The sequence below is a fragment of the Desmodus rotundus genome, chromosome 9 (assembly GCF_022682495.2).
Source record: "Desmodus rotundus isolate HL8 chromosome 9, HLdesRot8A.1, whole genome shotgun sequence".
Taxonomy (NCBI): Eukaryota; Metazoa; Chordata; class Mammalia; order Chiroptera; family Phyllostomidae; genus Desmodus; species Desmodus rotundus.
The window spans coordinates 47,800,612-47,813,345 of record NC_071395.1 but is presented as its reverse complement, the minus strand read 5'-3'; the positions used below and the strand labels follow the sequence as shown (position 1 = coordinate 47,813,345).

General features: G+C 50.7%; 1 protein-coding gene across 3 annotated transcripts in view; it reads right to left on the bottom strand.

Annotated features, from left to right (window-relative positions):
• Positions 1–12,734, bottom strand: part of C9H19orf44 (chromosome 9 C19orf44 homolog) — a 15,412-nt gene extending 2,678 nt beyond the window's left edge. Inside the window, exons 1-8 of one of the 3 annotated variants that reach the window (XM_024560794.3) lie at positions 12,607–12,734; positions 8,955–9,720; positions 6,889–7,213; positions 5,354–5,427; positions 4,280–4,673; positions 3,412–3,501; positions 1,997–2,163; positions 171–258 (exon numbers count right to left, since the gene is read on the bottom strand). In XM_024560794.3, coding sequence (XP_024416562.2) covers positions 178–258; positions 1,997–2,163; positions 3,412–3,501; positions 4,280–4,673; positions 5,354–5,427; positions 6,889–7,213; positions 8,955–9,719 — 1,896 coding nt within the window. In that variant the 5' untranslated portion in view covers position 9,720; positions 12,607–12,734 and the 3' untranslated portion in view covers positions 171–177. Of the gene's footprint in view, positions 1–170; positions 259–1,996; positions 2,164–3,411; positions 3,502–4,279; positions 4,674–5,353; positions 5,428–6,888; positions 7,214–8,954; positions 9,721–10,702; positions 10,716–12,606 lie in introns of those variants that run through there. The other 2 variants (XM_045195727.2, XM_053910912.1) reach the window with 2 other exon arrangements.

Below are 12,734 nucleotides of genomic sequence, written 5' to 3'. Positions count from 1 at the left end.
TCTGGGAGGCATCAACTACTCAGCTAGAAAAGGCTGCAGCTGGGATTCCACTCAGGTGAGTCCTGGGCACCACCTGCCCCCTCCCACATTGAATGTCCCTTGGAGGCTACTGAGTCACAGCTGGAGTACCGGACCAGCTCATTACATCAGACCCCCAAGTCTAGCCTCACCTGGTGCTCACAGCTCCTTCAGCTCCTTTTTCAGCTCCTTCAGAGCATCCTGCATGGTCAGCCGGGCGGGCCTGTGGTGCCTGATGTACTGTGTGGGGCAGAGGACAGACAGGCGTGTCACTGTGAGGGCCTCCGCCTACTAGGGCTTTGGGTGTGGAAGACAGTGCCTGCCCCAGCAGTTCCTGGTCAGACCGACAAAGGAGAAATGACAGGATGCCAAGTGATAATGCTGTGGAAGAGATGAGCCCGGCTAACTGGCCAAGTCTGAAAGGATGAGCGACTGCACTCGGGAGGAAGAACCTGGGTGCCACTGCCAGGACGTGGGCCCAGAGCAGGCCACGAGGAGCCATGGTGGGCTGCAGGCAGGCAACGTGGTCAGAGGGCTTCAGCCCACGTCCAGTCAACCAATGGATGTCCAGCAGAGGCACAAACAGGACCCTGCAGGGGTGCAATCGGCAAAGTCCAGAACACGGGACACTGTCAGACAAAGAACCTGTTTTCTTCAACAAAGAAACTGCAAGAACACAGAAAAGATGGAAGGGGGAGACCTGTAGAGCAATGGTTCTTAAAGTGGGTCCCCAGTGGGCTACCCTGCTGCCAACAACCTGGATGGTCACAGCCCTGGGGGTCGGATGCTGCTCGGGGCGGAGAACCAGCACTTGGGTTAGGAAGCTAAAAAGACAGAAGACAGGCAGCGTGCGGATTGCGTCTGGGTCCTGATGGAAAAATAGGAACACAGTGTTTGAGTCTGATGAGACAAGTGGAAATCTGAACACTGGATGTCCAACCATATTAAGAAAAGTTCATTGGGTTTGGTATGATAATGTATTATGACTTTTTAAAAAGTCCTTATTTTACATTGTAAGTTTATATTACTATATGATATAGTATGTAATATATGTTATCCATAATATAGTTAATATTTTACATAAGAAAAATGTAAAGAATATATCGAGCTGGTAATAGTTATCTCTGAAATTACAGAGGATTGTATAAGTTACATATCTCTGTAACAGTGTTTTTATTAAATAAAATATTTTGCCTTGGTTGGTATGGCTCAGTGGATTGAGCGCCAGCCTGCAAACCAAAATGTTGCTGGTTCAGTTTCTAGTCAGGGCACATGCCTGGGTTGCAGGTCAGGTCCCCAGTTGGGGGTGTGCAAGAGGCAACTGATCTCTCCCTCCCTTTCCCTTTCTCTAAAAGTAAATAAAATCTTTTAAAATAAATAACAGTCCTAGCTGGTGTGGCTCAGTAGATTGAGTGCCAGCCTGTGAATCAAAGGGTCACTGGTTTGATCCCCAGTCAGGGCACATGCCTGGGTTGCAGGCCAAGTCCCAAGTAGGGAGTGTGTGAGAGGCAACCACACATTGATGTTTTTCTCCATGTCTTTCTCCCTCCCTTCCCCTCTCTAAAAAAAATGAAAGTATTTAAAAAATAAAATAACATTTTGTGTAATCAAACAAAAATTAAGTTTTCAGAGGGGAAAAAGAGAAGCGAGTGTGACATCCCTTGAGCTTCACCCCTTGGGCCTGAGAAGACACAGCCCAGCTGGGTGGTGCTGGGGAGAGTCCGTGGAGTGACAGCACCCCTCACCACGGTCACTTTGGTCCAAGGTCACTCAGAGCTGCACCAGCTTCAGCACTTGGTGGGCTGGCTGTCAGCGCTCCCACCCCACACTGGCTCTTGTTGTGGACAAAGAAAACAGATTCCTTTTGACAGGACAGAAGGTGACTGGTCCCAAGCAGCCCTGGGCTGAGTGCTGTCCCCATGGTCAGAGCCCTGCCTGCCCTCCCTGTCCCCAGAAGGGGTAGCTGTGCTGCACTCACCTCTTTGGTCTCCTCCAGAGTGTGGTAGTGGAATGAGTCTCGGTCCAGGGACTGCAGGAGGGACCCATGCAGGTGCCGGCTGGCCTCGATGAACTGCTGTGTCAGGCTCAGCTGCTGCTTCAGCATGTCGTTGAGTGCGAACACAGCCGGGCTGTAAGCTGTCAGGGCTGCCCCGGCACCGAGTCACTGAGCTGCCCGGGGCCCATGCCCCCCAGTGCCTTCATCCCGTCAGGAGCAGCTGCTTTGGGCCCTACCCCTTCACTATGTCTGGATACTTTCCAGAAGTGATGCTACCTTGGGAAGTAGTGAAGGCCTCACTTATTGGTGTCTGTCTCTACTAAATAAACTGCCTTCTACTGACATGTCCAGACTGCTCAGCTGTCGGCAGAAACAGGTCTTCACTTCCACATCCAACACAAAGAAAGGGTAGTGAACTGACACCCAAAAAGTGCAGCCGTACAATGTGAATCTAAGACTATGGAACCGTCCACTTAAAAATGAGAAAGAGGGTAGATTTGGCATTATGCATTTTTAAACACATAATTAAAGTAAAAATTAAAAATTTAACTAAATAAAAATACAATTAGAAATAAAAACTGCAAGTGTTAAAGATTATCATTATTGCCCTGACTGGTATGGCTCAGTGGGCTGGGCGTTGTCCCACAAACCTAAAGTCCACCAGTTCGATTCCCCATCAGGGCACATGCCTGGGTTGTGAGCCAGGCCCCCAGTTGGGGGGGTGTGAGAGGCGACAAACCAATGTTTTTCTCCCTCTCTTCCTCCCCCTTTCTTTAAAAATAAATAATTAAAATCTTTTAAAAAATTATTAAAACTATATAGTAACATGGGAAAATCTTCAAGGGTAATGTTAAGTTTTTAAAATCTTTTTTAAACATAAACGTTTCATTTGTTATAATCAGTATATTTTAATATCTTCACCTTTGAAAAGCGTTAAAGAAACTGAAATGGCAAGACAACAGCAGGTACTTGCTGGTGCCGTGAGAGCCATCAGGGGCCCCACAGGGACCTAGCAGGGCCTGGGCTCCCTAAGAAGAAGGCTTTCGGGTGACTTTTCAGAGGAAAAACAAATATGGCTTCCGGATAAAAAGGCTCAAAGGGGAACACACGAAATAAAAATAGCCTTGTCGTATGGAGGGGCTTGGAGGTGTGTTACTCATAACCTTTCTCCTTTGTCTGATGTTGGTGTCCTTCAGCGAGACAGACCAAAGGTTCTTGGACACTCAGTGTACCGTCGGGGATCCTAGGAACTGGCAGCTACCTGTGGCTGTGATAATCCCTGCCCACGGATTCCCCAAACCCAGTGCTAAAGGGGCGCCGCACATCCAAGGGTGGGTGTGAATTTGCAGGTAAAATTCACCCACTTCACTGCAAGACTCCACGAGTTGGGCTGTTACCTTCTATTGCATCCGCGCTGACCACGTGACTAGCGATGGGTGCAGGGTCCACGTAAGTACCTCCCAGGGCTGGCCCGGTGGTCGCCATGCCTGCCATTGTCCCAAGGACAAACGGAGAAGGGGTGAGTGGCAGGATTTGGGGCAATGACTATTGTGTGGCTAAGCCCTTCCGCCCGCCAATCCTAAATGAAAGAATTGGGGAGAATTACAGCCCCTTGCATAGTCCAGGGCGTCGTCCAGATGAGACAAGGGAGCAAGACAATGTTTAAAGAAAAGGAAACTTTCTGTTCAGAAGGGCCAAAGGTGACACTGGGGACAAGAAAATGTCTGGGAAGTCACACTGGTGGGCCCCCTGCACCACAGGAGAGAATCCACCCAACACACTGAACGGAGACAACCAGCGAGACTGGCAACGCGGCAGCCCTCGGACCCTGCACTGGGCCCCACGAGCCCCTTGTAGACGCTCTGTCCCTAGACTCACGGACATTTGGTGGGCCATCCTGGGCTCTGCATTATGTTGAGCAACATTCCTGGCCTGCACCCAGTAGCCTGTCACCTAGCTGTCACCGCCAAAAATGGCTCCAGACCTTGCTGGTGTCCCCTGGGTCCAGAATCACCCATTGAGAACCACTGCCTTAGGAAGTCTTCAATTCTGGGTTCTTCCATAATGTGTGAGAGCTCGGAAGGAAACACCCAGGGTGGCTGCCCGGGCACCGAGGTCCCCCCAGCTAGTTAATGACAACAACCAGGCCTCCAGACCCTAGAGCTCCTTGTCACGCTTCCGAGGACACCCTCAGCACACACCGAGTGCCGTCACTGCCGCCATGGCCCGAATCGCCCTCCTTGGGCCCTCAGGCCACATGCTCACCCGTAGTCCACTGGTAGGTGAAGGTGGGGTCAGGGGTCTGCACCGCCTTCTCCTTCACTGTGACTCCTGTAACACCCGGGACCCACTTTTTCTGAGACACCAGTGTTGGTGGGGGATGGTCTGTCCTCAGGCTTATGGAGCGTTCAGACAAAGAAGCCAACGTCCTGTCAGGAGATTCCCCAGAATGTGTGGTTGCCTCTGATGCTGTCAGACTTGGGGATTTCTCGAAATCTTCTGAATAAGCCAGGCTCCCCATGCTGGCTGTAGGCTCCTCGGGTGCCAGCCCAGCAGAGGAGGCTGACGGCTCGCTCAGGTGCTCCGAGACCTTGCTGCCAGTTGGGGGACCCCAGGTCCAGGAACTTTTGCAGGATGCCTTTTCCCTCTGACCTCCTTTCTAAAACGAAAGACAGCAGAGGTGACTGGGAGGTGATTCCGAATGATGAACATGCTCTAAATACCACTGCCTTAGAATGAGGTGCAGGGTGCCACTGGGGGCCCAGCGGACGAGGGTCCTCACTGATCCTTCATTAGACTGGGATAGGCGGAGTATTTGAGCAGAACGCCTGAAACGCTTCAGCAGAGGCTGCTGCACTTAACCCGGATGGCCTGAGAGTGTGAGGCGAGCACACGAGTGAAATCTGCTAAAGTGTCATTGCTGTGCATTATTAAAACACACCTTTGATGGGGAGGTGGGCACTAATACGGCAAGAATCACAGAGGGGCACTGGAACACGTCAGGCAGCTGTTGCTGGAGGGGCATTAAGTGGGACCCCTTTAACTGTCTGCTGTATGAAGTGCCTTCACCCTGCCATCACTGCAGCAGGGGCTCCCTGCTGGCATTCGACATGAGGCCTGAACGTTCTTCGCAGGGCACTGAGCAGCCTCCAGCTCAGCAGCCACCGACTCAATGCCAGCAGCACGCCCCACCCCAATCATGATGACCAAAATGTCTCCGAGCATCCCCTGGGGACACCATCGTCCCCAGTTAAGAACCCTCCGACCTAAATGAAGTGTAACAGTCGCAGGCCTTTCTGTGCAATGGCCCGCAATGAAAAATCAGATCGCTGCACTTACTTTCTGTTCCAGGTCCAAGTTCTCACTGGCAGCTGGAGCCAGGTCATCCAGGGATAAGATGTTTATTCTAAAATCTGGAATTAAGAATGCAACATGACAATGTTACCTCACACATTTAGTTCGTAAGTGTTGCCACCATGCTGTAGGCCAAGCACTAGGGATGGGAGAGGGGGAAACGCGCCGCCCTGGGTTCAGTGAGGAGTCGGGGGGCCTGCATGCGTTCTCACTGAAGAGTTAGAAAGTGAATATGTTGGTCTTTGCAGACTACACTGCTTCTGTCCCAACTAGTCAGGTCTCCCCTTATGGTGTGGAAGCCACCGCGGTCCAGGTGTAAACAAATGAGAGTGGCTGTGCTGATAAAAATGTATTTATAAGAACAAACGCTGGGCCTCCTAGGCCCTGGTTTAGACCAATGAGCAGACGAACACAGCGCAGCGAAGCGTGGTGATGAGTGAGCTCCAAGTATCACTGGTGGGACGGACAGGCCAGCCTCTGGGGGAAACAGGAAGAAGGCTGCAGGGCCAAGGGGAGCGGCGCCTCATGCAGATATGAGACTGGGCGGATGCATCCCACGTTCTCATTTAAAGCAAGTTAAGGACACGGGAGCTGGCGCTGAATGAGCATTTTGGCACGCCGGCTGGCCTGTCACTGAGGCCTGACGATGTGGGTGCTAAGGAGTATTAGCAGGGGGCCCTGGGCAGGAAGCAAGAGCTGAAGGTGGGAGAGAGAAGAACCTTGAGCTACCTACCCATTCTCTCTGGAAGTGACAGCTGAGGGGCTGCACCCTATGCCCTTCGCCACCCACCCAGCACAAGACCAGACCCACTCCAGCCTGCCATTCCAGTCTGAGGGCTCGCCCCTCCTCCAAGCCCCTCTAACACTTGACTGTCATCTCAATTCCCACAGCAGGGAGGTCTAAATGTGCACTCATGGACCAAACCCCTGCACTGGGCCGTCGTCCCGGCTGGCCGGGGCACAGGCCCCAGGGAGGCCGTGGACCCGAGCACGTGGAACAGTGTTGGCACTGGCTGAGAGTAACATTCCTGGCACAGCAGCTCCCCCTTAGATGCATGTGCGTACTGTGCAGTGGGGCCAGCTGCGGCGCTCCACATGCATCATCTCACTGACCTGGCTCAGCCCCACTTTACAAATGAGGAAACCGAGGCACAGAGAGGCCAAGACCATACAACCAATAACCAGTGGGGCCAGGATATCCACCCCAGGTATGTCAGCCCCCAAACGCAGACTTGCACTGACCACCTGCTGCCTCCCGCCCTGGAGGCTGCATCTGGGTCGGGGAAGGTGGGGTCTGGCCACCAGGACAGGCCCCTCTGGGCCAGCAGTGGGGCCAGGCTACTGAGGACACCTACTTCACCTCACCTCCTTCATGAGGAGGTGTTCTCACGTCCACAGCCTGAACCCTGTCCCACTGTACTCTCTGACCCTACCCTGGACAGGAGGCAGCGGTGGACCTTTGTTGGCAGCCCTTCTCCCCCTCACCCCCAGGTGGCACTCTTGCACAGGCTGTGGGTTACCATTTAGGCTGCTGTCGGAAGCTTCGGAGAGCGGCTCCTGCCCAGGCTCAGCCTCGCTCCTTTTGCAAGAGGATGAGAGCCTGCCACGCGCTGTCCTCGGGGACACTAACTTGGACACAGCACTGGCGGTGGAAAGCGGTGACACCACGCTGCGTGCCATGTCCCCAGGAACGGCAGTCTGTGGGGAGCAAGCGCTGGAGTGGGCAGTGCGAAGGGCCCGGTCTGCAGAGTGGAAGGTTGGTGGATGTGATGTCCCAAGTGGCTTTGGGCTGGAAAGTTCCTCATTGGGTAGTGAAAGGAGTTTTGGTTGAGTTGGGATCTGATCCTACTTTGGCAGAAATTAAAGAAACAGAATTAGCAAGCGTGTGATGAATAAGTCCTCATCATTCGACAAAGTGGCTAGTAGTGAGCAAGAGACCAAGGCTTCCTGGATCAGATATTTATCCCTCAGCGGCGCTTTCTCTCCACTCCCCTCATTTCTGGAAGTCAAGGTACAACATTTAGACAAGATAATGCTGGAATTAGAAATACTCCACAAATAATCAGAAATATCACGCTGCTTTCAAATACATGTTGTTAATTACACATTTCTAAATGAAGGCCCCTGAGTACATGATCTATGACAGCTTGGACCTTCGAGAGAACCAAAATGAACGTGCAGAGGGTTTCCCTGTACAGCTCAGCTTTCCTAACACTTAGCATCCACTAGGAAGGCTATTATCAAAAAACAAAAAATAAGTGCTGGCGAGAACGTGGAGAACCTGGAGCCCTCACACACTGCCGGTGGGAGGTAAAATGGTACAGCCGCCGTGGAAGACAGTTTGACTGGTCCTCAATAAGTTACACATAAAATTACCACGGGACCCACTAATTCTACTCTGAGGAATATACCCAAAAGAACTGAAAACAGACTCAGACACATGTACAAAAATGCTCACAGCAGCAGCATTCACAATGCCCAAAAGGCAGAGACAACCAAAATGCCCATCAGTGGATTAATGGGTAAGTAAGACATGGCCCATCCAGAGAGTGGAATATTAGTCTGCCGTGAAAAGGGGAAAAGCACTGACACCATAGAATGTAGACGACCCTGAAAAACAACATGCTGAGTGAGCGAAGCCAGACACAAAAGGCTACATGTTGTCTGATGTCATTTAGATAAAATGTCCAGAACAGGCAACTCCATACCAACAAGAAGCAGATTAGTGGAGGCCTGAGGCCGGAGGAGTGATTAGTGGCTAGAGACTGCTTTGGGGGGGATAAAAATGCTCTGCAACTAGAGGTGGTGGTTACAGACCATCCTGGAAGTACTACTGGTAAATGCCACCGAATACTTCAATAGTTAATTTTAGGTGAATTTCATCTCAGTGAAAAAAAAAAGGAACACAGCCTTCCCAACGAATGATTCCTGTGTGGTACAAACGACAAGGAGGCGTGGCTTGCCTGTGGCATTAATCACTGCTGGTGTTCAATCAGTCGTACAAAGTGCTGTCCTGTGGTGTAACTGTGGTGTACACAGTCACAATAGTGCAAAACTGCCTGAAGTGTCCCAAATTCCATCCCCTACTGAGCAGGCCTGCAATCTGCGGCTGTGACTGCCTGAAACCCAGCCTTTCCTCGTCAAACCCTTTTTTCGGGGAGCTTCTGGGTGACAGCTGCTATCAAAAGTCTTTAGCACTATGGCCCTGGCTGGTGTGGCTCAGTGGATTGAGTGCCGGCCTGCAAACCAAGGGGTCGCTGGTTCGATTCCCTGTCAGGGCACATGCCTGAGTTGTGGGCCAGGTTCCCTGGTGTGGGGCACACGAAAGGGAAACACACATTGATGTTTCTCTCCCTCACTTTCTCCCTCCCCTCCCCTCTGTCTAAAAATAAATACATAAAATCTTTTAAAAAAAAGTCTTGCCCTGGCTGGGTTGATGTGGCTCAGTGGGTTGAGTTCCCTCCCTTCCCCTCTGTCTAAAAATAAATAAACAACAAAAAAATCTTTAAGAAAAAAGTCTTTAGCATTATGACATAAAGGTACAAATGCAAAGGCTTTGTTGAAAATAAATACACACAACCCTTACCCAGAATGGCTCTGTTTGTTCTTTCTCACCGTCTCTGGTGTGGGTGAAATCCTGATTTGTGCGTGTTTCTTTTTCTCTAAAAGATTCCATCAAGCTTCCCAGTAACTGCTTCATTTCCTCTTCATCACTGTCTGGAGAATCCAATTTTCTAGTAGGTTCTTTCTCTTTGGGTATTGAAAAGTTCCTCTCCTCCCCAAAATGGGCTTCAGGGGACAGCTTTTCAACAGGTGGCTCTCTCTTCTTTAGAAACCTACTGACCTTCCCGCTTGGCGCGCTGCTCTCAGCGAGAGGAACTTCACAGGCCTGCTTCTGGGAGGTTTCGTGTGTGGCCTGTGAAGACAGTTCAGCTATACTCCCGGGGGGAATCTCATCTGCTCTCCTGGGCAGGCTGTCCTCAGAGGTCTTTGGGTCAGATCCCTCGTCAGACAAGTCCATCTGTACCTTCCGGCTCATGATCTTGGACTCAATCTGGGCCAGCTTCCTGAGCGCAGCGCTGGTCCTGAGCCTTGAGGCAGTGCTCGGGGGTCTACCCGAGGAACGCACGGGCCCGCTCCCCAGGCCCGCATCCTCTTTCAGGAATAAGTGTTTTTCACCGACAGTTTGGCTTCTTTTTAGAAACCTGCTACAACCGGGGGCTCTTTTGGTAAGATTCCTATCGCCTTTCAAGTTTCTGATTTTTTCGATCTTTGAATCTTCTAAGGGAATGTCATTGAAATCACCAAAGATATCACGCATGGGATGGCTGATTTTTCTTGTTGAAGCCATCCTAGGAAGGGGAGAAAGAAGACTTTTAATAAGAATACCTGGTGTTTAAATACTTCATTCAAATCTCTCAGTGCCTCCCACCACCCCAGGAGAGATCAAATTCCCCTTTGCAGTCTGGCCAAGCAGAGCCTTCCTTTCAAGCCTGATGATGACAAGGAAGAGTCAGACACTTGGTACCACGTAATGAATTCCCGCCCAATGCCAGGTCTGAAGTGAGACATTACATATGAAACATGAGAGCTAGCTCTGCCCAGGCTCCAGCAGTGTGCCCGGCCCTCTGTTCAAAGCTGCACCATCTCGGTTAAGTCTCAGGCAACCCTGTGAGTCAGTTATTGTCGCCCCCCTTTCATACAGGGAGTGGAGGAAATAAAAGCCCCCACAGGTTAGGTCACCAGCCAAGGTCACCTGGCCGGTGAGCACCTGAGCCAAATTCAAAGCTCAGGTCCAATTCCAAAGAACCCACTCTTCCTAATTGGGCTCCACTGTCCTGCAACCTGCTCTCCTCCACTCTGAGTGAATACCGCTCCCCAGGTGCGCCCAAGTCAGGGCTTCTCTTTTATCCAAGTGCCCTCAGCTCTCTAACGAAGAGCTGTTAAAACACAGTCTGTGTATCGAAGCTTCCCAGAAGAATTTATTTCACTTAAAGGGTGAGAACCATTGCCCTGGAAGGCTGTGGACAGAGACAGCACCCCCCAGCAAAGGTCAGCCACGTGTTGAGCGCACACGCTGGTGCACATTTTTCTGGGGGGAGGGGCCAGGGCTTTCATCATATTCTGAGTCCCTGTGCATCCCTGAAGAATAGGGACAACCCACTGCAAGATTTACAAAGGTTTCAAAAGATTTTAGAGATGTAAAAAGATGGAGAAATACGGCGTGGATGGGTGTGTATTTGCTGCAGCCCTTGAGTGAGAAACTCGGCACCAGCAATGAAAATGTGAACTTCACGGACCTCCTGAGCTGGCAATTCCCCATCTGGGAACTACCTGTAATTATGTTCTCAAACACGCATGGAGATGTACGGGAGCATTGTTGGTACTCATCAAAAGCCCAAACCCATCTACAGAGCCCAGGAGATGGCATTCCGATGACGGAACGTCGTACAGCTGTTAGGACGAACGAGGCAGATCCCTGTGCACAGTAACGTCTCCGGCAGAATAACACCTGAGGCAGAAAAGACACCAAGAGGAACCGCGTGCCGTCTCCACACTGCACTGAAACAACATCAATAGCCATCTCTTTTTCAACAATTTTTTCTTAATCCTCACCCGAGGATATGTTTTTACTGATTTGAGAGAGAGAGGAAAAGAGAGACAGAGAAACATCAATCCATTGCCTCCCATACACACACACCCTGACCCACAATGGGGGATCTAGCCCGCAAATGAGGTGTGTGCCCTGACCAGGAAGCGAGCCCGCAACCTTTTGGTGTACAGGACCATGCTCCAACCCACTGGGCCACCTGGCCGGGGCTCAACAGCTATCTTTATTAGTATTTTTGCAGCTGAGGCGCAGGAGATGGTTCAGCCGGGCCACTCTGCGGGGCAGAGGGGATGCCCTGCCTCCAGGCCAGGCTTTCTTTTTCCTAGGTTTAAAAATAAACCAATGGAAAAATAGTTAAAATGGCAAACTTTATGTTACGTACACGTTACCACAACTAAACAGACATATTTAAAATACACACAATTAGGACTGGCTGGGTGTCTTGGTTGGTTAGAGCAACCTCCGGATGTGCCAAGGTTGTGGGTTCGATCCCCAGTCGGGGTGGGTGTTGAATCTATCAGTGAATGCATGGATGGGTGGAACAACAAATCGACATTTCTCTCTCTCTCTCTCAAATCAACTTAATTTTTTTAAAATAATTATAAAATACACACAGTTAAAAATAAATCCATAGGCAAAGGTCATGAACAGACATTTCTCCGAACAGGATACACAAATCATTTTTTTAAAAAGCCCATGAAAAAAGAACATCACTAGCCATTAGGGGAATGTAAATCAAAACGACCATGAGATCCCACTTCACACCCACTAGGGCGGCTATAACCAAAAAATACAGGTAATAACAAGCGCCGGTGAAGATGTGAAGAAACTGAAACCCTCACGCACTGTTGGGAGGGGAAGTGGGTGCAGTCACCAATTTAGAATAGAGTCTGGTAGTTCCTCAGAAGGTTCGCCACGGTTACCAAATGATCCAGCAATTCCACCCCACGCGGCCCAAGACCCACGAGATACACGCACATATCCATAAGGTATTACCCATAACAGACAAAAAAGGAAAACAATCCAGATGTCCATTAATTAGAGAATGGATGAGTACTGAAGTCCAAACAACGAAATACAATTCAGCAACAAGAAAGAACAAGTACCAATACACATAATAGCATACATCTCCAACACGTTACACTAAGTGTAAGTAGCCAGATGCAAAATACCACACGCTGTATGATTCCGTTTATACGGACTGGCCGGAAAAGGAAAATATATAGATTCGGAAAGCACACCAGTGGTGGCCTGGGGCTGGACGTCGGCGAGGGGATGGACTGCAAAGGGACAAGTGGGATCTCTCTCCTCCGAGCGGCGCGAAGTTCCACAGCTGGATGGTGGTGATGGCTGCAACACTTGGTAAGTTTACTAAAAATAATGGAGTTGTACACTTAAAAGGCATGAACTATAGGGTATGTAAGTGAATCCTCAATAAAATTGTTAAAAATAAGTAATCAAACTTAGAAACAAATGCCGCCCCAAAGACCACCAGGGTCTTTCCCCAAGGCTGGAGCGACCCACGTCGGAAAACGCTCCCAAATGGATCCAGCCCGGTAAACTAGGGCACGACGCGCGGAGAGGGGTTGCCCTCCCGCCGCCCTGCCAGCTCAGCCCCAGAACGTGCCTCGTTTCCCTCCAACTCTTCTCCCAGGCCCCGGCGCCGCCCAGCCAGCCCTGCAACCTCCTCTCACGACGTCCATCCGCGGCGGCCGACGCTGCTCTCCGCCCGGCAATCAGACTTGAGAGGACCGT